Source organism: Carlito syrichta, unplaced genomic scaffold (assembly GCF_000164805.1).
Source record: "Carlito syrichta isolate Samal-C Ts95f unplaced genomic scaffold, Tarsius_syrichta-2.0.1 Scaffold305012, whole genome shotgun sequence".
NCBI lineage: Eukaryota > Metazoa > Chordata > Mammalia > Primates > Tarsiidae > Carlito > Carlito syrichta.
Genome location: NW_007249108.1, coordinates 70839 through 96889, shown reverse-complemented (window position 1 = coordinate 96889; position 26051 = coordinate 70839). Strand labels below are relative to the sequence as shown.

At 57.3% G+C, this 26051-nt stretch overlaps 1 protein-coding gene across 3 annotated transcripts in view; it reads right to left on the bottom strand.

Annotated features, from left to right (window-relative positions):
* CAMK2A (calcium/calmodulin dependent protein kinase II alpha) overlaps window positions 1-26051 on the bottom strand; it is a 68001-nt gene that overhangs the window by 5371 nt on the left and 36579 nt on the right. For 2 of the 3 annotated variants that reach the window (XM_008061046.2, XM_008061047.2), the window contains exons 7-16: window positions 25477-25579; window positions 23900-23983; window positions 23684-23778; window positions 22563-22685; window positions 22164-22247; window positions 20651-20693; window positions 18034-18074; window positions 11858-11906; window positions 4823-4898; window positions 2226-2320 (exon numbers count right to left, since the gene is read on the bottom strand). In XM_008061046.2, coding sequence (XP_008059237.1) covers window positions 2226-2320; window positions 4823-4898; window positions 11858-11906; window positions 18034-18074; window positions 20651-20693; window positions 22164-22247; window positions 22563-22685; window positions 23684-23778; window positions 23900-23983; window positions 25477-25579 — 793 coding nt within the window. Of the gene's footprint in view, window positions 1-2225; window positions 2321-4822; window positions 4899-11857; window positions 11907-12837; window positions 12871-18033; window positions 18075-20650; window positions 20694-22163; window positions 22248-22562; window positions 22686-23683; window positions 23779-23899; window positions 23984-25476; window positions 25580-26051 lie in introns of all 3 variants that reach the window. The other variant, XM_021713941.1, reaches the window with a different exon arrangement.

Genomic DNA, 26051 nt, shown 5'->3' with positions numbered 1-26051 from the left:
GATTCTCCTGCCTCGGCCTCCCAAAGTGCTGGGATCACAGGCGTGAGCTACGGTACTCAGCCTGAGGCTTTCAATATCCAGCCTCATGGTAGTGTGGGAGACAGTGCCAGATCCTGAGCAAGAAGAAATAGCCATCTGGAAGGTAGGACTTGACCAGGAGTGGGCAGTTACTCTGGGTCTTGCTCTTGTGGGTTCTGCCTTTGAAATGACTAGATGTTTAAGTCTAGAGTCCCAAGGGCCAGCACTTAGATGGGCCTGTCCGAGGAGGGCCGCACGGCCCCCTCTCTGCATTCATTTCCCTTTGCCATCCCTGAGTCTTTTGAGTTGGGCCTCAGCCTCGCCTCTGCTCTCCTCTGCTCTGTGGGGAACAACCACTCAGAGGACCGCCCGTACAATGGTGGCCCCCATGACCGGCGAGGGCACCCTGGACATAGGGACTTGTGGGGTCCAAACACCTCTTTGTATGAGCATTCAACCTGCATCGTTAGCCTTGGAGGATTTGAATTTGATTTATTAAAGGGAGATGCAGCTTTATCCTGCACGGCTTCGTGGGGTGCCCTTGAGCCTCTGTGCTCTACAAAATTCAGCCACAGAGGGCGCCAGAGAGGGCACGTCAGAGAAGGCATGTCAGACCCAGGGGAGGCTGGCTAAAGTGCCAGTGGAGCAGGTGACGTGGGGCAGGCTAGGGGCCAGTCAGGTCCAGGCTCTGCCATCGGCTTTCCAGATTCCTCTGGACAAATCACTTCCCCTCTCTGGGCCTCAGTTTCCCCTTCTATTGATGAAGATTTGGATTAGATCTTTTGTTATTTTTGCCACATACAAGTGCCACCTGCATTGCCTTCATTACGATGTTTCCCTGAGGCCAGGCTCGGTGGCTCAGCCTGTCATCCCAGCGCTTTGGGAGACTGAGGCGACTGGATTGCCTGAGCCCGTGGGTTTGAGACCAGCCCTGGCAACTTGGCGAGATCTCATCTCTACAATAAAATAAAAAATTAACCGGGCATGGTAGCGTGCATGCCTGTAGTTCCAGCTACTTGGAAGGCTGAGGCAGAAGGATCGCTGGAGCTCAGGAGGTCGATGCTGGGCTGGTTGTGAGTGTGCCACTGCACCCCAGCCTGGGCGACGGAGTGAGACTCCAACTCAAAAGGAAAGAAATGTTTCCCTGAATTGATTCACTTCACTAATTTCTATGGATTTATTTAAAAAGAAAACTTACTAGCACAATCAGTAATGAACAATCAGTATACAATTTTAATAACAAGGCCAGTGTAAACAAAAGCAGTTATGTCATCCTTGCTCCATGCTCTGGCTTACAAGAGATCCGAGCCTGGGATGTGCTGGCTTTTTGCTAAAGAGGAAAATTAGGAAGTGGCAGAGAGGTGTCAATGACAGGCTAGCACCAGCTGAGTCTTTCTCCTTGATGGAGCCTGAGTCTTGAGAGAGAATTTAAACAGAAAGAGTCTTCTCACTGTGAAACCAACAGCTGAAATCACTCTGTGTAGCCTCAGGGGTACGTAACCGTGAATTTGGAGGACTCTGGATATGCCTATCACCCTGCCCTACGCTGTGTGATTCTAACCTGTGTGCCCTTTGGTCCGTCCCTGCCTGACCCCTGGCCTGGGGAGACACAGACACAGGCAGAAAGCGGCCAAGGTCAGACCCAGCCACAGCCCCCTGACAGCCCCTGGTTGCAAAGCTGCCAGGGTCTCTCCTGCAGAGGAGAGGCCCAGGAAGGACGGACATGCAGGACAGAGACCTGGACAAACAGGCAGGGGCACAGCAGTGTGAGCTCGCTGACCTCTCCTCTTCCCAAACTGCCCACCCACGGGGGGCATTTGCGTCATCCACGAGTCAGCTTGTGACCAGCCGGGCAGCCGGGACGCCCTGGCATCATGATGACTGTAACTGGGGTGTGTGAGCCAGTTTGACAAAGGTCCTCCCAGACCCGTGGGGGCATGGGCAGGAGAGCCTAGGGGGGCTTGTCACGGACACCCTGGTCTCTGGGACCTCCTGCCCCATCCTCAGCCATGGGAGGGGCAGCTGGCAGTTGACGGGCCAGGGTTAGGAGAAGGAACCGAGAGGGTACCAACCCCTGTCCACATGGGGTCCTCCTCTTCGCTGGCTCCTGAGCCGCCCCGGGAGCCCTGCCCGTCACCCTGCTGTGCCAGCTGGCAGGACACAGAACGAGAGCAGACAACAGGCACCAGAGAGAAGGGATTGCTCACGGTTTTCAAAATAGAATCGGTGGAAGTCCAGGCCCTCAACCAGGTTCCCCAGGGCCTCGGGTTCGAAGGCTGTCATGCCGGGATCGCACATCTTCCTGGGGAGAGAAGCCAGACGACAGAGGCTGGGATGGCTTCTCACGGGCCCTCCAGGGTGGGCCTATAAAATGGGATGTTCGCACCACTCCACGGTGTCTGTGGGACTAGTGGGTGGACAGGGCCTGCGGACTGTACAGTGGGGTGCTGCTGCCTGCTGTGCCATTAGCTCTGGGAAGCCTGCGTTTAGGCCCTGGCTCTGTCACTCACAGCTCTGAGGCCCTGGGCAAGGAGCTCACCCGCTTCAAGCAGGAAGCACCGCGAAAGGCCGTGCGGGGTGTGTGGCATGTGGGTTTGCAGAGGGGTATGTGGTGCACTGAAGGCCCCGCAGGAATGGAATTCAGCAGCTCTCCAATCTCCAAATTGCACCCCTGGCCCCAGGCTGTGGATCCAGGGGGCTTTTCCTAATTTGTCTTCCCAGGGATGGCGATGGAGGGGCGTCTTCTCCATCACATAAAGATGACTCCTGCTCACCAGGCATGCACCTGGTGGGGTGTGTTTTGCTAATTTGAACAAAGGTGTCCTGGCTGTGAGCCTCAGTTTCCCCTTCTGCACGGCAAGAGAACTAAGCTTTAGGCAGGGACTAGCTGGGGGGGTAGGGGGCGTGGCCAGGGTCTTGGCACATGAAGATGTGGTTTCAGCTTGCCACCCCATTCTGGACTCAGTCTTCTGGGAGACCCCAGCAGCCAGTCAGTAAAGGGAACAGGCGGTGGTCTTTCCCTTCCCCAGGACTCTGGGATCTTTCGTGGTACCACATGGACCCTTGAGACAAGAGCAAAGCAGCCAGGGACAGGAAGTGCCCAGGACAAGCAAATCTCCCAGCCCAGGGTGCTGGAGATACCTTAAAGGAGTGACAGACCCAGCACTGTCAGAGCTGGACCAAACCCTGGTCACTCTGTCCGTCTGTCAAGTGATCCCAGACAACTCGCCTCTCCACTCAAGACCTCAGATTCTCCAGCTGGATTAAGGCAAGACCCATTCGGACCCTTCCAGCTCCAGAATCCTCCAAAGAGGAACTTTGAGCATGTGGGAGACTGAGCACCCCCTGCTGAAGAAGCACCCTTCCTGAGCTACCCTCCTGCCTCCAAGAATGAAGGGACTCAGAGGCCATCTTCTCCAACTCGGTGGTACACGTGGGGAAACTGAGGCTCTGTGAGATGAAGGGGCCTAAGGTTACACAGGGCACCTGAGCCCCAGCAGTCATAGCAAGGGATCGGAGTCCAGAGGAGGCTGCAGATGGCAGAGGAAGTGACATCACAGAGGTGAAGGGGTTTGCCCAGGACCCCCAGAAGTGGCACTAGGGAGCCTGGGGCCACTAGGACCACTTCTCTTTCCCTCACTCTCTGGCTGTGCCTTCCAGAGCCACTGGGATGATACATTCCAACCTGCTTCTGTCAAGGACTGGCTACAAGACCAGCTGAACAGCCCATTTCTGTGCTTTCATGCAATACCCAGGTGCACATGTGCACACACGCCTGTGTGCACTCCTGTGCACACAGCCACACACATGCACACGTGTGTCAAGTGCATGCACACACACGTGCATGCCAGCCACAGTTTCACACGTGCACTTTCGAGTCCCTTGCTCCTCCAGAGGGAACCAGTGAGTTTTACCTGCTGTTGCCAAAACCCTCTCACAGGTAAATGCAACTGGCTTTCGGGAGGCGGGCGCAGCTCCCGGGCACAGTGGGAACCCGGAACAGGCTGCCCAGGTAGCCAGCCCCAGGCCACCTCAACCCCACAGGCGAAGGTCCCTCGGCCATAGTCAGCAGCCTCTGTCCTCCAAAAGCCCACAGGGGGTCTCCCGGCCCAGGCAGGCCTCGTCCAACGTTAAGACCTGAGCCCAGAACGCTTGCTCTCCGTAGGACCGGCCGAGGGCCTCTGGGGCCTGCCAAGCCAGGAGAGGTGGAAGGGCCCGGCACGCTGCCCAGGCCCAGCCCTGCGCACGGTCACTCCTCCAGGGTGGGCTGGGTGTGGAGGCCATGTCTCAGCCCACCTGTCTTATAGCAGGCGTTTTGTGCGGGCTGCCCCCTCTCCAGAGTCACAATTTCACCCTCAGGTGCTCAGCTTGCCCTGCTCACGGAGGTGCTCGCCCTGGGGCCTGTGCCTCGTCCTCCCAGTCTGGGGTCAGAGGTCCGAGGGCATCCAGGCCAAGCATCCAGTCCCAAAGGGCGGGACCCAGGGACCCCGACTCCCCTCCTCCCGGCTCTCCCCCGAGAAGGCCCGCGCTGGGATGGCGGCTGCCCCCTCTTTCCCCAGAGGATTGCGGGGGCTTGCCGGAGCACCTTCTGGAAGTAGGAGGTAAGGAGAAAGAAAGACAGGAGGGGGACTGAGAGGCAGAGAAGCAGTGTGGACAGAGAGCTCGGTCAAACGCCAGGTCCCCGTGCAGAGCAGAAGTACGAACTTCTCCACTCGCAGCACATGCAGAGTGAGCGGGCGGGGAGGGCCAGCCGCTGGCACCCCAACAGCACCTGGCGGGGCATGCAGGAGCCCGGCTGACTCACGTGTAGGACTCAAAATCTCCATTGCTTATGGCTTCAATCAGTTGCTCTGTCACTTTGATTATTTCCTGTTTCCGCACTGTAAGGCAGAAGGGACACAGACATCATCATAATAATAATAGGGACAGGAAGTAGGAAGGAGGCACCAGCGACCACTTCCTGAGTCCTCATCATGTGCTAGACCCCTTGCTGAGACCTGAGGCCCTCGCGTAGATGGCCTGGTTTATCCTTGCGTTGTCCCTGGGAGAACGAGAAACTGAGGCCCAGAAAGGCGAAGAAGGTGTGAACATTCCCTCAGCTACAAAGAGGAGAGCCAGTGTCTCCACCGGTCTGCTTTACCTCCAGAAAGCATCTACGGGGACATGCTGACTCCAGGCCAGGTTTTGACTCCAAAATACGCATCTCTGCCACCTTGCAATGTGAATCAGAGCAGGATCAACTGTGGTACTGTCACTAAGAGTCATGAACCTGGAGCTCCCCTGTGGCTAAAATTAGGTCCACTAAGGAGCGTCTTAGGGTTCTCTTCTCCCTTGAGTGTGGGTAAGCTTTGTGGTCCATTCGGGTGCTTATGGGAATCAGGCACCGAGCAGTCCAGAACTATCTAGGCGTAATGAATCCCAGTTACTGAGACCTGGCCCATAATGAATCCCAGTTACTGAGTGTCTGGTGTTTCTGGCACAGAGTTAGAAGGCAATTTTCTTATTAGATGTGAGATGTCCTGAGCCTCAGTTTCCCCATCTGTCAAACAGGTCACCACCAGCTCTCCTTCACACAGAGCTGAACAAGTAGTGGAAAGACTCCAGACCGAGACCTCAGACAGGTGTCACCTAAACCACAGCCCGGGTCTTCACAGCCTGTGCAACTGTGGGCCACAAGGTTGTCTTCTGGTCTTTCAGATGGAGATGACAGTGTCCTCCCAGGGTTGCCACGGGGCTGGGGTGATGTGACTGACACGAAGCTTGGGCCGAAGCCTGGTATGCAGTGGGTGCGCATCCTAAGTGCTGCATTTCCTGCCCCTCCAACCCCTGCCAGGGGTGGCCTCGCCTGCTCCTCACAGACCCCATGGAGATAGATGAGGCCAACAGCCCCAGCTCCAACCACGAGGCCACTGACTCTCAGTGATGAGGATGTGAAGCTAGGGGGGTCCCGGCTCCTGGCAGAGCCTGACGGAAGCCTCACCCATATCCCGGCAGGCCCTCCTCCTCTCCTTCCCCGGGCCTGGCTCCACCTAGCTGGTGCACAGGCCCACGGGAGTGGTTGCAGGTGAGTAGCTTCACCTGTCTTCTGAGGAGCGAGCCCAGACCCTAGCAATCCTCAGCCCGGGAGCTTGGGGAGTCCACGCACGGTGGAGACCACTCCAGCCCTGCCCTCGCCAGCTTGCCCGTGCACCCACCCCACACGGAGACCTCAGCCTGGAAAACAGAGTCACAGAGCATCCAAGCTGAAAGAACCTAGGAGGCCAGGGACCTAGCCTCTTTATCAAACTTGGGGAGACTGGAGGTCTAAGAAGGGGTTGTGACTTGCCTAAGCCACAGATATAACAGGGGCAGAGTCTGGCGCCCAGCCTGGAGCTCTTCTCGGGGCCTTGGGGCCCCAACCGCTCCTGCCATAACACTAGTCCCCAGCAGTTGCTGAGTCCAGACCCTTGTCTGGTCCCCAACTCAGCTTCCTGGGGCGAGCCTGGCCCTGTGGCCTTCATGAATAAGAGAATGATTGAATGAGTGATGAGATTGCCAGGCCTTGTGCTGTGTGCCTAGTGGTGGAGTCTCGAAGCCCCACCACAGCATCCCTTCCTCTCCACGACGAGCACACCCGAGGGAAGAGATGCTGAACACGCACTCCGGCGGAGCTGGGACCCCACCAAAGTCTGTAACCCGGAAGCCCTCCCTCTCCCCCTGGCCCAGCTGGCCAGGCACAGGCCAGGCGCTCAGTGGCCGCAGCAATAACCATTCTATGTGAGTCTCCACCGTGCACAGCGATTCCTTCCTCTCCTGGCTCCAATCAGAGTCCTTGGGCTGGGAATCGGTCCATCTAGACCACGAGTGCCACTGGGTCACACCAAGCTGATGCCACCTTGCTGGGCCTTGTCTGGGGCCAGGCAGAGGTGGTATTCCATGCATATGTGCAGGGTGAATGAATGAATGAGCAGATAGTTCCTGGTCAGAGCCTAGGCTGCTCTCTTTGTCCTGTTCTCTGAGCTTGCTCCAGGCGCCTGGTGGCTGCTGCCCCTGGAAATCCAGAACCCAGCCTCCTGTCAGTTCTGCTCTCCTCTGGGGAGACTGGAGACTGAGCATGGGAGGAGACCCAGCCTGCAGGAGCCACTGCACTCCAGCCTCTCCCATGGGGACCAGGGGTGACGGTGGACCCCGTGCCACCTCCCCTGCCATCTCTGCATGAACTCTGAGCCCCATTCGGCTTGCCGTTCTCCAAGCTGGCGGGCAGTCCCTCATCTCCTGGGGCCGCTTCCCACTGCTGACTCTGAGTGGCCACATGCTTGAGGGTGTGGATTCAGGAGCTGGACGCCCCAGGTTTGGATTCTGGCTCTGCCACTTAATAGCTGTGTGGCCTTGGCCAAGGGACTTTCCTGGGCCTCAGTTTCCCTACACACACAGTGGAGATCTTAACAGCATGTACCTTGTTCTGAGGATTAAAGGGGCTGAGAATCTAACAGTAGAAAGAGTGAGTACGTGTCTGGTTGCCTTGGAGAAAGACTGCTGCCCCAGGTTCTGGACATCCACCGTGCCAGCGTGTAAAGCAAGGAAGTCATGCCTGGCTCTCCACAGGTGAGGGCTATGGCCATTTATCATCTGGAGATCCCTGAGCATGAGTTGCTCTAGAGGACAGCTGTGTGTCTGTGGCCAGGGCAGGGGGCTTCCCAGCAGTCTGGCGTCAGGGGCTCAGTCTTGGTTGGAACCCGAGGCTTGTGGCCTGCCGGGTGGTGACTCACTGCTGGACAGCTCTGGCTACTGTATCTTCTCCTTTCTAGTTGAAGTCTGTCCCTTGGAAAGCCCTCATGATCACCACTCTGGTCTTCCTTGTGTCTCTAGGGTCCTGAAGGGAGTACCTGCTCCCTGGCCTCTCTGTCCACCCTGCTCCCACCAGGCTTCTCTCCTCGGGGCTGAGGCCTCCAGAACACAGTCTCCAGGTCCTGACTCAAGCTGACCATCTACTCCTCCAGGGTTCCTGGGCTGTCCAGATACCTCTCTGAATATGAGGACACAATGTCAAATGTGACCCGAATCATGCAGAATATCAAGTCTGAAGCTCTCTCTAACTCCTCCCCAATCCTGGGTACTGTACCTCTATTAATGCAGCCTGCGACGGTACCTGACTCGGCTGTGCCTCCAGCCATTCAGGACACCAAGTTTGCCAACAGTCAAAGCCTAGTGGGCAGGCATCGCCTCACTTTGTTCCCTGGGCCGGGCACTTCTGAGATCCGGAGACGTTCCAGGTTCTTTCCGCTCCCTTATAGCCCCCACTGCTGTGTAAGGGGTTCAATTCAGCAGCTGCTCAGCGGCCACCTCTGGCCGGTCCCACCTGCCAGGTGCTTCCCGACCTTCCGGGAGGGCTCCCCTACAGATAGAGAAGCCGAGACCCCAGAGAGGCCAGGGCACGTCTGCAGAGCACACAGCACTGAGACCCCAGAGGGCATCAGCATTCCTGGTGAGCAGCTCCTGGGACACCTCACAGACTAGAAGGCAGCTCTTCTGCCAGAGAGGAAATGAATTTTTCATGGAGCTGTCTGGGTGGAGCTGGCCAAGAGGAGGTGGGCGCACACAGGCACGGCTTGGGGGAAAGGGGGGGACAGTCCTGTGCTCTGCCAGAGGTCCTCTGAAATATTCATGTCTCTCTCTCCTTGGAGAATGTTCCCTGGAGGATGACATTTCTAATTAACTTTAATGTCAGGTCAGAGTCCACCCCAGCAGCTGCGATTCTCACTTAGTAAGAAGACTTAACAAATTAACACTAGAAAACGGTTCTCTGGAAACTTTCTACGAGGCCTGGCTTCCCGCTCCTGGCTGAGCCGCATCTCTTCCATCCAGTATGGCCTCTGGGGTTTTCTGACATGTGAGGAAACTGAGGCAGGGAGTGGGGTCCCAACTCTGCCACTAATAGCCACGTGTGCCCTTTCTACTCTTGGAGTCTCAGATTCCCTCTGTAGAAGGGGTGCAGTGAGCCACAATTCAAGACTTGCAAACGGCCCCAGCCTGGCACCCTAGAGCAGGGGACCGTGGCTCCCGTGTGGGCCTCAGGGATCCGGCCCAATGGGCAGGCGGGAGAAAACGTCTCTTAGCTCCTGATGTATACTCATGTGCACACATACTTTGTATTCTATTCCGAATAGTCCTCTGTGTTTAACATATACATTTGTCTTAAAATAATATCTGAGTATAACTGATGCCCCTAGAGAATGTCACATGGCTTCCTGTCATTCAACCACAAACAGAAAAGAAGCCAAGATGAACTAGTGGTGGCAGGATCCAAGCCCTGTGCACTCACACGTGTGTCCTTGGCTCCTCTGCACGGCCATCCTCTGAGGCCGCTCTGACTACCACCACCTTGTCACTGCTGAGGATGGGGACTCTGAACAGTTGGGTAGGTTGTGCATCCAGCACGGGGACTCCAGTGGGGAAGGAGAGAGCTAGACGCTTCCACAGAGGAGGCCGCGTGCCATCTCCTCATAACCCGAACTCAGCTCTTGCCACCACACAGCACACTTGGAGTCCAGACAACCTTACACACTTGGAGTCCAGACAACCTTACACCCACTGTCAGATCCTGGAGTCAGAATCCATAGGGGCAGGGCAGGGATGCAGGGAGATCAGACAGTGGCACTCACCATGTAGACTCAACTCACCAGGGAATTTTTTTTTTTTTTTGAGTTGGCGTCTCACTCCGTCACCCAGACTGGAGTGCAGTGGCCGCTCCCAGCCACCGCAGCCTCAACCTGCTGGGCTCCGGCGATCCTCCCGCCTCAGCTTTCTGAGTAGCCGGAATTACAGGCGTGCGCTACCACGCCCAGCTAATTTTTGATTTATTGTAGAGATGCGGTCTCGCCTGCCCAGGCGGGTCTTGAACCTGCGGGCTCAGGCAATCCACTCACCTCAGCCTCCCAAAGGCGCGGGATTACAGGCTGAGCCACCGAGCCCGGCTGGGAATTTTTAAGGTAAGATGTAAAACAGGTGTCTTTTTGCCCTCCCTCCCTCCTTCCCTGTCTTCCCTGCCTTCTAGTCCTCATTTCATCCTCCTGTCTTCCTTTCTTCCATTCATGCTTCCTTCCATCTTTCCTTCTTTCTTCCTCCATTTCTTCTTTCCTTCCTTTCTTCATTCCTTCTTTTCTTCCTCTTTTGATTCCTTCATTTTGGCTTTCCTTCCGTCCACTTTTTCTGTCTTCTTAGAGACAGAGTCTCACTCTGTCTGTCACTCAGGCTGGAGCGCAGTGGTGTGATCATAGCTCACTGTAGCCTCGAACTCCTGAGCTCAAGTTTTCCTCTTAGTCAGCCTCCTGAGTAGCTCAAGATAATGTCTTCTTAAGGGTTGCCCCTGGTGCCATCACAGAAGATGGACTTGCTCCAGGGTCAGGCTGTGGTGACAGAGTGCCCCCCACTTCCAAGCTGGGAATGACCAGGTGTGGACACACAGGGGCGGAGAGGCTCATTGTCCAGGCGCCCTGGAGGAGTCAGGAGGCAGTCATGGTCTGTGGTGAGTCAAAACCATCTTAATGATGGAATCACAATGATACAAAAGTAGATATTACATTGCCAAGTGCTCTTTTCTCTATCTCTATATTCTAAGACAAACTCCTGAAAACCATCTAGACTGGCACAGCTGAGCACCCTCCAGGCCGACAGCTGGTTTCTGTATTTCAGAGACTCCCCAGACGTCTCTGACGCATATTGGGTATGTGAGCCCTGAGCTCTCATCTGGAGAACAAGAGGGCTGGGTGCCGACACACTGAGAATTTGGGGTCCCTGGGAGCAGAGGTCAGCCCACTCTCCTCCTCCCTCGGAGCTCCAAGAGCACTTTCCACACACCAAGCCCTCAGAGGGTGCTACCAGCCAGGCTCCCAAGCCAGACTGCCTAGGTTCAAATCCTGACCCTGCCATTACAGGCTGTGGGCCTGTGGGCCCACTTACCAGACCCCTCTGTCCTGTCTCCTCAGCTGCAGAACAGGGCTCATGATTGTCTCTCCTTCATGGGGCTCTTGCGGAACTCTGGCAAGTAGCCCAGGTAAAGCACTGGACACAGCCAGTGTCCGTGCCTGGCCGCCTCTCCTGCCATCTTGTGTGTCCTCTCCTACAGTCCAGCACAGCAGCCTGGGGTTTGCTCCCTGGTCTACCTGAGAGCTTTAAGGACTGCAGCCTCTGGTTCCAGCAACCCCTGCATTTTCAGAGGTCTCAGGCTATTTCCCAGGCTATTTCCTACAGCCAAACGGGCTTTCTGGATATTTGCTCTCCCTTCCTTTACTACTGTTACTTCATGTTTCTAAAATAAATTCACTTTTCAAAAAAACTCAAAAAAGCTTATTCCCTTCTCCTTTTTTTTTTTTTTTAAAGAGAGACAGCATCTCACTCTGTTGCCTAGGCTACAGCACAGTGGCAATCTTGAATTCCCGGGCTCAAGCAATCCTCCTGCCTCAGCCTCCTGGGTAGCTGGGACTGCAGGCACATGCCACCACATCCAGCAAATTTTTAAATTTTTTTGTAGAGACGGGGGGGATCTCACGATGTTGCCCAGACTGAAAAGTGATTACTTCAAAAGGAAAATTTATATTGCTACTATACATTTATGACTCGAATATGTTAAATTAAAATTTCCTTGAATACACATTAGAGCAAATACGACAGCTCTAAAATAAAAACCATCTATGTGCCAGCAGGGAACACCGCCGCCCCCTGGTGTGCCCCGTTTATAAGGAGCCAGAGTGATGCTCTCTGTAGAGGAACAGGACACGGGCAGGCACCGGGCCCTTGCGGGCTGGGAGCTGTGAGTGTAGCGTCTGCCTGGCAGGTCCAGGACCCTGAAGCCCACCCCTACCTTTGGTGTCTTCATCCTCGATGGTGGTATTGGTACTCTCGGAAGATTCCTGCCAGAGAGAACACAGGAGCTGGTGAGGACACCTGGTGGGTGGGACGGGGCATGGCCGGGCGGGGCTGTTCGGCTCCCAGAGGTGCGGCGGTGTCTGTTGGCCTCGGGGCTCTGACGTCCAGATGCTGCCCTGCAAACCTTGCCAGATGCTCCAACCTAAGGAGGATCCCGGCTAAGCGGGTGGCTGGGGATGGGGACAAAGGGATGCTACAAGGAGAACTCTGGCCTTTCTGGAAGGGCCGAGAGGGGGTTTCTGGGTCCTTTCTGTGGAGGAGCAGTGAAACACCATGGCGACCGCAGAATGGGAAGAAGTATACACTGGCAGGAGAGGAAGAGACAGAAAGGGAGCCCAGCATGAGAGAGGGTGGGCTTTGAGGGGGAGAAAAACCACGCAACGGAGTGAGACAGCAATGGAACCAGAAGAAGAGGGACGAGGGCCTCTGTGCCTCCACTAGAGCCCTAGACAGAGGCAGGGCTGGTGGCTCCTCTGCCACCAGCAGGCCCAGGTAGCCTTACACCAGCTCAAGAGGGGCTCTGTGGCGCCTACTACTCTGGCCAGACCAAGCCCCACTTTTGCCGCAACTGGCACACACCAAGCCTGAGATGAGTTCCAGAGCAGAGAGGCAGGGAGAAGCGAGAAGCCAAGGGCTGGACGTGGGATTAGGTTTGAATCCACCTTCATACCCAAGGGAGGTCTCAGGTCTGCTGTCAGCCTGCTGATCTGGGCCATGGAGTTGGAGGTGTCAACAGAAACACGCAAACAACACACACACACGCAACACACATGTTGTCACACGAGGCACACATACCAAGCACGCCCTGAGCACCCTCTCCCCGCCCGGGTTCCCAGTGCAGCCCGCAGGAGCGAGGCAGGAGCGAGGGTTCGAGGCCCAGCATTTACCGGCGTTTAGGAGACGGCAGACACTCACCATTAACTGAACGCTGGAACTGGACTTTCTTTTCTGGAAAAACAAGGAGAAGAGATGGGACAGGAAAAGACACAGCATGAAAACGCAGGGAGCAGAGGAACGACAGGGAGGTTGGAAGGATGATAGGCCTCGGAGTCATCCTCTGTGGTCCTTGGTCACTTGGCACCAGGAAAGGAGTCAGGGCCGCCGGCAACAACAGACCTGGCAGGGCCAGTCCTTGGCCTGAAGTCCAGGGTCTGCCCATCTGAAAGCCAAGCTCAAGGCCTAGCCTGCCTGGCCCAGAGCTGCCCGCTATGCCTGACTCTGATGGAGAGACCAGCCCTAGCTCCTGGATGCAGTTGTCAAGGGGCCTCCAGAATCCAGTGCTCTTGAGGGACATTGGGTGCTCAGGGCTGGAGGAGAGGCCTGATGTCTCTTCCTGGGCACCTCCTGACTCTGCTAACGGGCCCTACTCCCAGGTGACTGCCGTGGTCACTTGGGACACTTGTCGGAATATACCATGCGGAGTCCCACCACAGTTTAGTAACTAGGTCTGTGGTGGGGCCTGGGTGTCTGCTCTTAAACAGTATCCCAGGTGATTCCAAAGCAGGCCCCGGTGTAGTCAGTCCCCTCAGGGGCCTTCAACAGCCTGCTGGCATCCGACTTCCCAGTGACTGGCCTGTTCAGCGTTTTTTTTTTAGAGACAGGGTCTCACTCTGTCACCCAGGCTGGAGTGCAGTGGGTGTGATTATAGCTTACTGCAGCCTCTAACTCTTGGTCTCAAGTGATCCTCCCACCTCAGACTCCCCAAGTGCGAGATTACAGGAGTAAGCCACTGTACCCGGCCTACAGACGGCTCCTTTCTGCTGATAGAGAAACTGAGGCCCAGCTAGAAATGAAGCTGCATCCGAACCTCGAGCCTTCTGGCCCTGCCATCTGGTTTGTGCTAGTGCTTGGGGGACTTGCACATCCCTGCACTGGCTGTGGAACTGAGGGAAGGTGGTGGACAAGGAGGTTACCATCTCCTTCCCTCACTCTCCCAGCCAGGAGTCTTAAAGACCCCCTGCTCACAGAAGCCACAGGCACAGACTGACCCTGGCATTGCACAGATGGGCAGCTGAGGCCCACAAGGGGCAGTGACTTGCCCAAGGCTGCACAGAGCCCAGGCCTGCATCAGGGCTCCCTCCTCTGACAGATCTCCTTCTCAGAGGCTCATCCTCTCCTAGAGGCCCTTCCCTCAGAGACCAGGAGGCCCTACCCCCTGGCCTTTGCCATAGGACGCACTCAATGATCCTCGAGGGACTGGGGTTTAAATCTGGGTTTCTGACTCCAAGATCTGTGAGCCTCTGCATGCCGGGAACCCGAGACCCCATGCCCTCCATCAAGGCCTCACAGATGGGGTGGTGGCCCACCGGGCACTTCCATTGTCTGTGTGCTCACAGGACATAGGTGCTCAGAGCCAGCAGCCTGCAGGCGGCCCTCTGTCCCTCCCCTCCCTTCTCTCTTCCTTCCCCTCCCCCTCCTTCTTCCTCTCTTCCTTCTTCCCTTTTTCTTCCTCTCCTCCCCTGCCCCTCTTTTTTTCCTTTTTAAAAACTCTTTCTAGAAACAATCTCCCTATGTTGCCCCAGCTGGCCTCGAACGCCCAGGCTCAAGTGAGCCTCCTGCCTTGACCTTCCAAAGCGCTAGGATTCCAGGCACGAGCCACTGTGCCCAGGGTCTCTCCGCTCTTCTTTCCTGGCTACCTCTTCCCTCTCTCTCCTCTTTCTTCTTCTCTCTTCCTTCCTCTCTTTCCTTGTCCCCTCCCTCTTCTTCTTCTTCCCCTTCCTCTCTTCCCCCTTCTCTCTCCTCTCCCTCTCCTCCTTCTTCCCCTCAACACCTTTCCCCTCGCTGGCCTCACTCCCTGGCCGCATGGGGCCAGGCCCACGTAGTTCGGCTGTCAGCAGAAGCCAAGGAGCCGCAGGGGCAGGAGGTTCCAGGTGGGACACGAGAAGGAAACACAGAGCAGAGACCGCATCAGATCGGGACGCACAGTGACAAGATGGGACATGGGAGGGAGGTCACGATGGCACGGATGGGACACCAACAGGGGCAGTGAGTGGGGCGGGGGGCGGGCTCATCAGCCCCTGAACTTTGAGGCCTGGGGTGGCAGGAGGGCACATTGCCTCTTGGTGACAGAAAGGCTCGGCCTCCCTGAATCTCAAGTGGTGACAGCGCCAATTCCACACTGCTGGCACGTTAGAGCATTTGCCAGGGCTGTCACCAAGTAGAGTCACATCCCCCAGAACCGCATCTGGAAGCTCGGTTCTAAGGCACAAGAATGATGGAGACTGAGCATGGTTGAAGTTAGCCTTGAAAAACCCGTGAAGCTCACCCTGCACCTCAGCGCCACCTGCGCCCTCCAGGACACCCAGAAGGAACCGCAGAATCTCTGGAAACCAAGCAAGTGGGAGGACTTGCATTTCCCCCTTTTGGCTGAAGGTGTGTCCAGTAAAGGAGCCTCAGATGTGCGACTCTCACCAGCCCCTGCAAACTGCTGTGCTCCCCTCAAAGAGAGCAGATGGCCTGGGCCCCCAGGGAGGGACCAGCAGGGCCCAGACGAGAATGCATGGCTTCCTGATTTGAGGTCCAGTTTCACCCGTGCTGGAAACACCTCTGGACCCCGGCCCTGCCACTCTCCCCACGCCTTCGGGAAGCGAGCTGCTCGGGTTCCCCGGGCCCTGGGCCAGCCCCCGGTCATTCTCCCTCCTCCATCCTGAGGAAGGGAAGGAGGCTGAGCTACAAAGACACGGACGGGCAGGAATGGCCTTTGAGCTTCTCTCTGTTCACACTCAGGCCTCCCTCAGAAGTCACTCGGGGTCTGTGCCACACGGCAGGAAGCAATGGCGCTGTGTCTGGCTGTGTCTGCAGAAAGCGGTGACCGGCAGAGCCCCTCTACACGTGAGCTGCCCTTGCCGTCGGCCAGCCTCCACCTCCTGGCCTTGTCCAGGGGAGCCACACTCAAACTTCTCACAAGACCAACCCAAGGGAGGCCCTTCCTGACCCCAGGGCCAGCCCAAGGGAGGATTCCCTGACCCTACACTCTTTCTCAGTCTGCTAGAGCCACACGAAGAGACATGTAGACAGGTAGCCTCTCTCTCTGCCCATCCACCCCCCACCAACCCGAGCCATAGCCCCCACCTCCCCAACATTAGGGCTGGGGAGCCCCAGCACCCCCAGGGAGCCCAGCACCCCTAGCTGTGCATCTACTCAAGGGGGTCAGAGAGGCCCCAGCGGTCCCAAACCTCCTAGCGCATCTCTCTATGACCCTTTCAAATGGGGGTCAGCTTCGGGGTAACCCCCAAACAGCAGGCAAGCCAAAACACAAGGTCAGATTCCTTACAGGACCGGGGGCGGTGCCTGTAAACTTTATAAACTGGGGTGGCTTTAGACCCGTGGTTCTCAAACATTCTTGAGCAAACATTATCTTCAAGAGAAATCTTACCTGAAAATCTAATAGATAACACTGAAAAGATAATACTGACCACATCTCTGAGTATGAACCACACACCAGCACCACGTGAGTTCTCAGCCACTTTATCTCAGGTCATCCTCGCAGACAGCTCCAGAAGGTGGGATCCTCTAACCTCATTGTATTGGATGAGACCCCAAAGCTCAGGGAATTTAGACAACCAGCCAGGTCTAGCTGCTGGTAAGTCCACCTGGGCCCTCAGCCACTGTGGGATTGTGACTAAAGTGGGCACGAGATGCCTGGAATCTTGTAAACTCGGTCTTTCTCTTTCCTATTTTTTTTTTTTTTTTTAGAATCCGCTGTGTTGCTTAGGCTTAGGAGTGCAGAGGTACAATCATAGATAGCTCTCTGCAGCCTGCAACTCCTGGGCTCAAGCCATTCTTCTGCCTCAACCTCCTGAGTAGCTGGGACTACAGACATGTGCCACTACACCTATTTTTAAAAATTTTTTGTAGAGACAGGCTCTTGCTATGTTGTTCGGGCTGGTCTCAAACTCCTGGCTTCAAGTAATCCTCCTGCCTCGGCCTCCCAAATTGCTGGGATTATAAGCATGAGCCACCACTCCCAGTCAGCTTCCCGATTTCTAACCCTACCCCACCCCATCTTCAGCCAAAGGAACCTCCCCAGAACCTTTGGGCTCCAAAGAGTTCAGTTTGAAAACCACTGACTTTGGCCAGTAACCAGGTAAGGATGTAGTCCTCAAGCACCCAAGATGAGGAGGAAGATTGATGAGGTAGATTGTGTGGCTTTTTTGTCTTTAAAGCTGAAGTCTTGGAAATGATCACGAGGTCCACACTCCACCCGTGGTACCCAGGGGGAAACTCAAGCCAGGAGAAGGCCGAGGGCGGAGGAGAGGCCCAAGGCTGGCTTTGAACTTGCGGCCAAGACCCTCCCATGCAACCCAGACAGACCACGCCAGCAGCCAGAGACCACAAATGCCGCCACAAACAAAGTCATGGAACCACTGGCACACCTGGATGTTTGTCTTCGTCCAGTATCCCCCACCCGCTGACGTCTGGGGCACAGCCCAGTCCTGGGGCCCTGGCCAGGCAGAGCTCTGAGCCCAGAAAAGGCAGGGTCTCAAGAGAGAAGAAGATGGAGTGGCAGTAGGAGGGGCAGCAGAGAGCAGGGACCAGGCCCAGAGACTAGAGGGAGAAGAGAGAAAAGAGGGGACGTGGACCGCAGCGTGGAGGGAGGAGCTTGCGTGGCAGGGGTGGGACGAGAGCAGGTGGGGGTCAGAGGGCGACTTGACCTTGGTGGGGAGGGCACCTATGGACCCCCAATCCTAGGGGAATGGATTTCTGTTCTCTGCAGACTTTCTGGGCTGGCCTGAGGTCTGCAGCAGGATAGGGCCACCCACACTCAGGAAGGAGTCACCCTCATGACCACTTCTGTCCCCTCCCTGTCCCTTCTGCCCACCAGTTCTCCAGCCCCGGAGAACCACAGGAATCCCCTTCCCTCATGCCTGTGCCAAGCCCGGGCACACGCTTGGCAGTCCTCCGCCCCTTCCCCCACCTGCCACCACCAATCTTGGTGAGAGGGTGGGCACCAAAGCCCAGGTACGTGCGTCCAGGGATGGCTCGACTACAGAGATGACTGCATCTGCCCAGGATGCCGCTGGTAATACCAGGTCCTGCCCGGGCCCGAAAGCCAGTTCCTGCTGGCGGACACGCAGCCGAGCGAGGCCCTGCGGGCTCCGGGAGGCTTACCTTCACACCATCGTTCTTTTTGTTTCCTCCACTCTTTCCCCCTGCAGAGGAGAAAAAGTAGAGGGTCAGCAACACCAGGCAGGGCACCAGGGCCCACAGCGCCAGGAAGAGCAGCATCCACGGGCGGCCAGAGGGCGGGCTGGGTGGGCGGCGGGGCCGGCTGGGCTATCCCGAGGTGACTTTCTCCTCCTCCTCCTTCTCCCTCCTTGGCAGCCCAGGGACGGCTGGCGGCCCAGGGGTGGGCCTGGGCTTCCCCACTCTCGGCAGTCTGAAGCGTAGCCCTCTGGCTCCGTGGCGGAGGGAGGTGTCCGCCGCGTCCCGGGACTGTGGGTCGCTGTCTCAGGCCGGGGATTCCCTCTGGATCCCGGTCACCACCGTGCTGGTGGTGGCCAACCCCGAGGCCTGGCTGCCTGGCCCGGCCGGTCGCTCCCTCCCCGTCCTGGCCTTGCTAATTTTAGCCCCATGCTGCTACGGAGGTCATGTGTCAGCCCTGCCCACTCACTCCGGACAGCTGCAGGCCGCGTTTTGCCGGTGACAAGAAGCAGATGCCCCCGTGGGGCCCACCCCTGCTGGAGTGTCTCTCTTCCCCGGTAGCACAGGTCTTCCCGCTCCAGACTCCAGTCCCCACTGGCTGCATCCCCGGTAACAGGGACAAACAGAGTAGCAGCCCTCAGGGGGCCTCCCCCTCTGTCCCTTCTTTCCTGCCTCACCTCCTGGCCAGAGCCCTCCAAGTGGACATCCGCCAGGAAATGGCCTGAATGGCCGGCCCTGCCCAGCCTGGCATCCGGCTGCTTCAAACCTTAAGGGAGTGCCTTCAGCGAGACAGGCGTCTATAAAGATCATGGCACAGTACTTGGCCCTGCATGCAGTAGGTGCTCAGTAAACGGTAGCCATGACAAGACATTCTGGAGGATAAGCTGGGAGGGGCCGTGCAGGACAGTGATGCCCCAGGGGCTCTGAGGGATGAGCTCATGGCTGGCCAACTCCCTGGTCACCCCACATTTCCACCACCACCCCTTCGAGGGCTCACGACCAAAGTTCTCATGTACAAATCAAGGTTGGAGCACTTATGTGTCCTGAGGTTGACAGGAACGGCTGTCCTTCCTCCATGGCTTTGGGGATGGACTAAGATTGCAGCAGGGTGGGGTGCACTGATCCCTTGAGCCTCAGGGAGGGCACCCCTCTCCACGCCAACCCCCGCCGCAGGACTGCGGGCCAGTGAGGACAGAGTCTGATTTTCAAGAGACAACAGTCTTATGGGCTTTTCCTTTCTTCTTTCCCCCCCCCGACAGGGTCTCGCTCTGTCACCCAGGCTGAAAAGCAGTAGCACAATCATAGTTCACTGCAACCCCGACCTCTTGGGTTCAAGTGATCCTCCCGTCTCAGCCTCCTGGGTAGCTGGGATTACAGGCAAAAATCACTTTGTCCGGTGGAAATATGAGTTTTTCTTTGAAATCTCCTGATTTTTAAGGGCCAGAAACCCATTCCAAATTTTTTAAAACACCTTTGGCTCCACAAATCACAGAGATTGGATCCAACCCCATGGGCCGCTATTTTGTGAGCTCAGGACTAGAGTTCTTCAGGCGCTTTCAGTTGTTAAAAAAAGACTCTGACTGTCTGGGTAGCTCATCTTTCAGTTTAAGGAACGGCAGGACCCTTGTTTGGGGAGGGAATAGGATGACCATTCCGGGCGGTGGGAAAAGTCCGATCTGAAGTTCTATATTCGCCCACCTCGGGGCTGGTTCTTCCCCACCGATCACCTGGGCAGGGGCACTCGCTCAGTGCAGCTGGGACTGCCCCTTCTTGGAGCTGGCCTCACATCCGAAGCTTCCCTGGCTGGCCCCAGGCCCAGTCAGAGGGCCCCTCGGGTGAGCTCTGCCTGCTATCTATATCTGCCCTGCCACCTGCCAGCGTCCTGGGCTCCCCAGGAGGAAGCCTCTGGCGGGCGCTGGCCCTGGTGTGCTCCACCGTGCCAAGGGGAGCTTCTAGCTAAGCCCTGACAATAATCCCTTCCCCTCGCTCTTTGAGGCACATTCCTCAGGTAATCAGGCACTCCCCGCCTCAAGCAGCGGAGGATCCTGTCCCAGCCTTCCTGGTGACCCACAGGCTGTGGGCACTTGCTCTGGGGCTGGTCAAACCTGCACGAAATGCCGGCCCTGCCTCTCTCTAGTCGTGCAGCCTGGGCCGTGTCAGAGCTCGCTTCCGATCTCCAGTTTCCTCATCGGGAGACAGACGGCAGCAGCTCCTGGCCTTGCTGTGGCCACCTGAAGCACAGGACGGCTCAGCACAGGCTCCAGGGGCAGTGGGGCTGTACTGATACTCCCTTGGCCTGGTTCTATCCTGCCCAGACCTCAATATTCCAGAAGCTTCCCCTCTGGCTGGCCCCGCCTGAGAGTCCTGGTGCGGCTGTAAGGCAGGGAAAGCTAGATCTCTACCAGTACCATGGGCTCCAGGCTTGCTGACCTTTGACCTCTCTCTCCCTCGGGGGTACAGGTAGTGGCAGGTGGGCCAAGCCCCCAGTCTCTCCAGGCCCCCTGGCCTGGAGGTGCCCAAATATCCTACAGGACAGTGCCCCCAGCAGACAGGTGCAGGGGGCCTCTGAGGTGCTGCCACCTACCCGAGAAGTTCCTGGTGGCCAGCATGGTGGTGAGAATGGCTCCCTGCAGAGACAAGAAGAGGGCGGTAGAAAGCCAGAGGGGAGGGGACACAAAGACAGAGGGACAGGAAGGCGAGGGAGGGGGAGGCAGGCTGCATTCGCAGAGGACGCCAGCGCTCCGCCCTGCCCCTCCCTTCGTTCCCACCCCACCCCGGTCCCCAGCCCACCCTCCACCTTCCTGGGAAGTTGGGGTGAGCCAGACTTGAGCTGACACAGCTGCTGGGACAGGGCCATCCCAAGAGCACGTAGCAACAGGCCCTCAGCCTAGCCCGAGCCAACGGACACCTACCTAAAGGCCACGGAAGCTTCCAGCCTGGGCAAGGACGGCAGACCTGCATCCCTCGGCCCCCTACCTCCTGGCCCTCTGTCTGGGCTGAGGGCACCTTGCTCCAGACTAGTTGGTCCCCCATACCCCTGGGGCAAGCCTTGGAGGGCTTGTGATGAGGAAACACCCTCTTCTGTCCTAAGCAGCTGGGGGGAACGCCCCTCCTGGCTCTGACGCCGTCTGGCTCGAACCTGATTCAGATACTCTGAGTCCAACAGTCTGTTTGGTTCAGCATGCCTGAGTCTGATACTCTGAGACTTCCTCTGTTCTGCGGCTCCCGTGCGGGGTGGGTAGGACGGCTCTCCTGGCATCCTGCCGGCCGCCACCTCCACGGCCCACATCCCCATCCTGTAACTCTGTTCCAGGCCTGGGAGCAGGAGGCGAGGAGGTTCCAAATGGCCTGTGGCCTCGTATCTGTCCTCAGCCTCCTGGCATGCCAGTGGCTCTTTCGTCTGACCCGCCCAGGCCCATTGGTGCCTGGCCAGGAGCTGTCACAGCCCAGAGAGCACACAGGACCCTCGAAAGGCCACAGCACAGGGCCCACCAGGCTCCCACTAAGGCCTCCTCAGGCCACGACCACTGTCTGAGGCCCTCAGCCACGCCTCCCCAGCCCCTGGCGGCTGGGCCTCTCCCGCAACCGTGATCTCCTGTCCAGCCACCTGTCACCCCTAAAAGCTCTCCCCAGTCACCCAGAACCACCTGTGGTACCCGAGGGGTGTGTGTACTTCCAGGCCTCTGCACAGGCTGTTGGGCACATCTTCTCATTCTGACTCTGCATTTGGCACTATCTGCTTATCCTTCAGGGTCTCAGCGTAAACATTCCTGCCTCCAGGAAAGCTTCTGGATCCTTCCAAATCTGAGAGTGCCATTGCCCCTCTCTGCGTACCCGCCACCCCGAGCCTGCCTCTGCCCGGAACTCATCCCACAGCATCCCTGGTCCTTATCTGTCCTCGCCTCAGGCAAGGTGAGGATGAGGTCTCATTCACCGCTCACTCCCCAAGCCCAGCCCGCCGTCCAGCATGCAGTAGGTGTTCAGTAAACGCTTGCTGAATCCATGAAGGAGAGATCGAGCGATCAAGTCTCTTGGCCACTGTGGAGACCCAGGCTGAGTGATGCCCAGCCCGGAGGGTGAAGGGGGAGAAGTGTTACCTTCAGTTTTCTCCTGGCGTTGAACTTCTTCAGGCAGTCCACGGTCTCCTGTCTGTGCATGCAGGAGGCCACCGTGGACCGGTGCTGCAGGGAAAGGAGCTGTGAGCGGAGGCAGGAAGAGGCCAGGCCCACCCGGGTGCGCCCCCAATGGGCGCCTTGATGCAGTGCAGTTGGCATCTTAGGAAAGTGATTCTGTGCTCTTCGTGTCCTGACACAAATGTTCGTTCAGTGCCAACAGCACCCCCAACTGTGATGCTGCCCCAGATACCCCCCATTTCCACATCACTCCCGAGAACCACAGCAGGGTCAGAGTATCTTGGTTGAAGGTCCATCGGCCCCAGGCTGGGCCAAGACCCCGAGGTCTGGAGGGGCCTGGGCGTCCTGCAGCAGGAGGCTTACCGAGATCCAGGGGTGCTTGAGAGCCTCGGCAGCTGTGATGCGTTTGGACGGGTTGATGGTCAGCATCTTGTTGATCAGGTCCTTGGCTTCTGGGGTGACAGTGTCCCACTCTGGCGACGGGAACTGGAAGGGACAAAGGAGCCAGGTTTGCCCAGCCTGTGCCAGGCCACCCCTGCGATCTCCCAGCCCCTGACTGGCAGGGGAGCAGGCAGGGGTCCTGCGGCCCATCCATCAGGCATCCGCAGCCTAAGGAGTCGGGGATCCTCGACGTGGGGGAGGGGCGGGGCTCCCATTCCCAGCAAATCAGAACGTGATCGGGGAAAGGAAGCCTACTCTGTCATTCTGAGGCTGTCCCTGGTCTGGAAAGCGGCAGGCCAGTGGCCACAGCTCAGACTTCAGAAGCAGAAGGCATAGGTTCAATTCCTGGCTCTGCATCCCAGGGTGTATGTCCTGGGTGAGTCACATGACCCCTGAGCTACCCCTAGAGATATTGCAAGAATTGCATGCAATATACAACACATGGCACATAACTTTATAGAGACCTGCTTTGCAGAGAAGCAGTAGCACTTGGTAGCTAGAAGTATGGACACCAGATCTGGCTGCCCAGGTTCAAACCCCAGCTCTACCACTGCTCAACTGTGTGACCTGGGCAGTAACTTAACCTCTCTGTGCCTCTCTGTAAAACAAGCATAATAACTGCCCTTATGCCATAAATTGGGGTGAAGATTAAATGCAATATTATGTATTAAATGTGATTATATATAAAACACTCAAAAGAATGCTATAGAAGTGTCAGCTGTCATTATTAGTTATATATATGAGAGAGAAAGAAGGATAGAACTAGCTGGGGCCTGCCCCGCCCCCACTCCTCACCCTACTTTGGTGTAGCCTCTATCCTCTGGGGCCCCACAGGGTCAATCCCACCACTTGAGCCGCCAGGTATCAGGGCAGTGTGGTCACCACCTGGCCTGGTTGATTTTCCTGCTCCCCTGGGGTTCACCCTGCCCCAGAGCTAGAGAGCAGCAGGGGACCTGGGTGGGTGGGAAGACTGGCCTTCTGGGCCCTGGGTCTCACAGGAGGGCACCAGGGGAGACCCAGGCGGAGGCAGGAGCGACACTCACATCATAGGCGCCGGCTTTGATCTGCTGGTACAGGCGGTGCTGGTCCTCATCCCAGAACGGGGGGTACCCAACCAGCAGGATGTACAGGATGACGCCTGGGGAGAGGACCAGAGAAGCCTCAAGCCCCTGTGGGAGGAGAGACAGGAGCGATGGGGAGGGAGAGAGGGAGCCCAGAGGCGGGGCGGCCAGGGTGCCCCAGGGTCTCGCAGGACTCACCGCAGGCCCACAGGTCCACAGGCTTCCCATAGGGATCCTTCCGCAGCACTTCCGGGGAGAGGTATCCGGGAGTTCCCGCGAAGCCTGCCCCAGACACACAGACAGGCAGAGACACACACACAGAGGTGGAGTATAAGTAGCCCGGAGCAAGATGCGCTGGAAGAGGGTGAGGACAGCCCCTGCCCCAGAGGCATGGGCCTGTGTTGCACAACTCCTCAGGGCCAAGGGCAAAGCCTGGCCTGTCAAGTTGGTAGCATACCTGCCCCTACTCCCCACTCCAGAGCCCATGGCAGACAGCACTGATCCCAATGGGGCAGAGCGCTTCCCATTGGGCCAAAGCAGGGTCCCTTTCCGGCCCCCACCACACCATTGCTGGTGGCTCCAAGTTGAAATGCGCTGACCTGTCCAATCCAGGCCAAGGCTCCGCCCCTGCCCATCCCAGAAGGTCCTGAGGTCTTGTCGTCACTCTGGCTCTGCCCCTAAGCCCTAACACGGTTTCTTTTTTTTTTTTCTGAGTTGGAGTCTCACTCTGTTGTCCAGACTGGAGTGCGGTGGCACACTCCCGGCCACCGCAGCCTCAACCTGCTGGGCTCCAGCAATCCTTCCATCTCAGCCTTCCAAGTGGCTGGAACTACAGGTGTGCGCTACTACGCCCGGCTAATTTTTGATTGATTGTAGAGACGAGGTCTCACCAAGTTGCCTAGATGGGTCTCGAAGCCACAGGCTCAGGCAATCCATTCACCTCGGCCTTCCAAAGTGCTGGGATTACAGGCTGAGCCACCGAGCCCGGCCACGCACGGTTTCTTTACCTTCTAGGTCCCGTGTCCTCATCTGTCAGATGAGGGATGAGGGACTCCTACCCTAAATACCTCCCAGAGCGGTTAAGAGGGCTCGTTAGATAATGAACACCCAAGTGTCCTTACAGGAAGTCGTGAGAATAGCAACAAATTCCTGAGGGTGCTTGCCAAGCACTCAGCCGGGCACTCCATGGGCCGGGTCTCACAAGTCCTCCCACCTTCTAGAGGAACATACTGTTATTATCCCCAGCCTACAGATGAGGAAACAGAGGTTCAGACCATGAGATGCCTGGCCCAAAGTCACACTCCTGGTAAGTAGCAGAGGCCTTATTTGAGCCCAGAGGATTGGTTCGTAACCATGGCTCCATGCCCACCAGAACGAATCCTGAACAGCTGAGAGGAAGCCAGCTACACCTGAATCCCAATGCATGCCAGATCAGCCGCGCTTACGTCCTGGCTCCACCCTTCTAAGCCTCCTTGGCCTCTCCCAAGTTTCTCAGTCTCTGTCTCCTCATCTATAAAATCAGGACAGTCATCTCAAGCACGTGGGCTATGGGAGCCCTCACCAATAGCGGAAGTGTATGCTCGCATCAAGATGCCATGCCACTGCTTCCATTGAGACCCGCATCCCTACGCCTGGCCACAGGGAAGGGATGGGCACCACCATCCGCAGGCTCCAAGCCTGGCTGGGGTGAGACCTCTGTTCCCCGAGGCCTGGCTGGCGCAAGAGCCATCTCCAGCCACGCTGCTCAAGCCACCGTGCCAGCCCTCCCCACTCACCAAACCATGCCTGCTGCTCCCCCTCCACCTCGATGGCCAGGCCGAAGTCCGCCAGCTTCACTGCCGCGCCCTTGAGCTTGGAGGCCAGCAACAGATTCTCCGGCTGGCAGGACCAGAGAGGAGGGAGAAAGGGAGGGGGCCGAGAGCCAGTCAAGAAGTTCAGAACCTCTCCTCTGGGTGCCTGGACTTCCTCCAGGGGCCCTGCCCCATCTCCAGCCCCAGCCTTGGGGTCCAGAGCCTCATTCCCAAGGGAGGGGACGATCCAGTGGCAAGACCCATTTGCTGCAGCAAAAGGGCCCTTCTTCCACCAGCCTCCTCCTGACCTCCCCACAGGTCTGGGGCTGGGGCTGAGGTGAGGTCCAGGGTAGGGAGGTAGCACAGCCAGCACTGCAGCAAAGTAGCAGCAGAAACACCTATGGTGCCCCTACTGTATCTTGCTTATCTGTGTCCTCATCTTGCTTACCTCAGCAACCCTTGGGGTGGGTGTTACAGCCCACTGTACCCACAGCAACCTTCTTTTTTTTTTTTTTCTTTTTTTTTGAGTTGGAGTCTCACTCTGTCGCCCAGACTGGAGT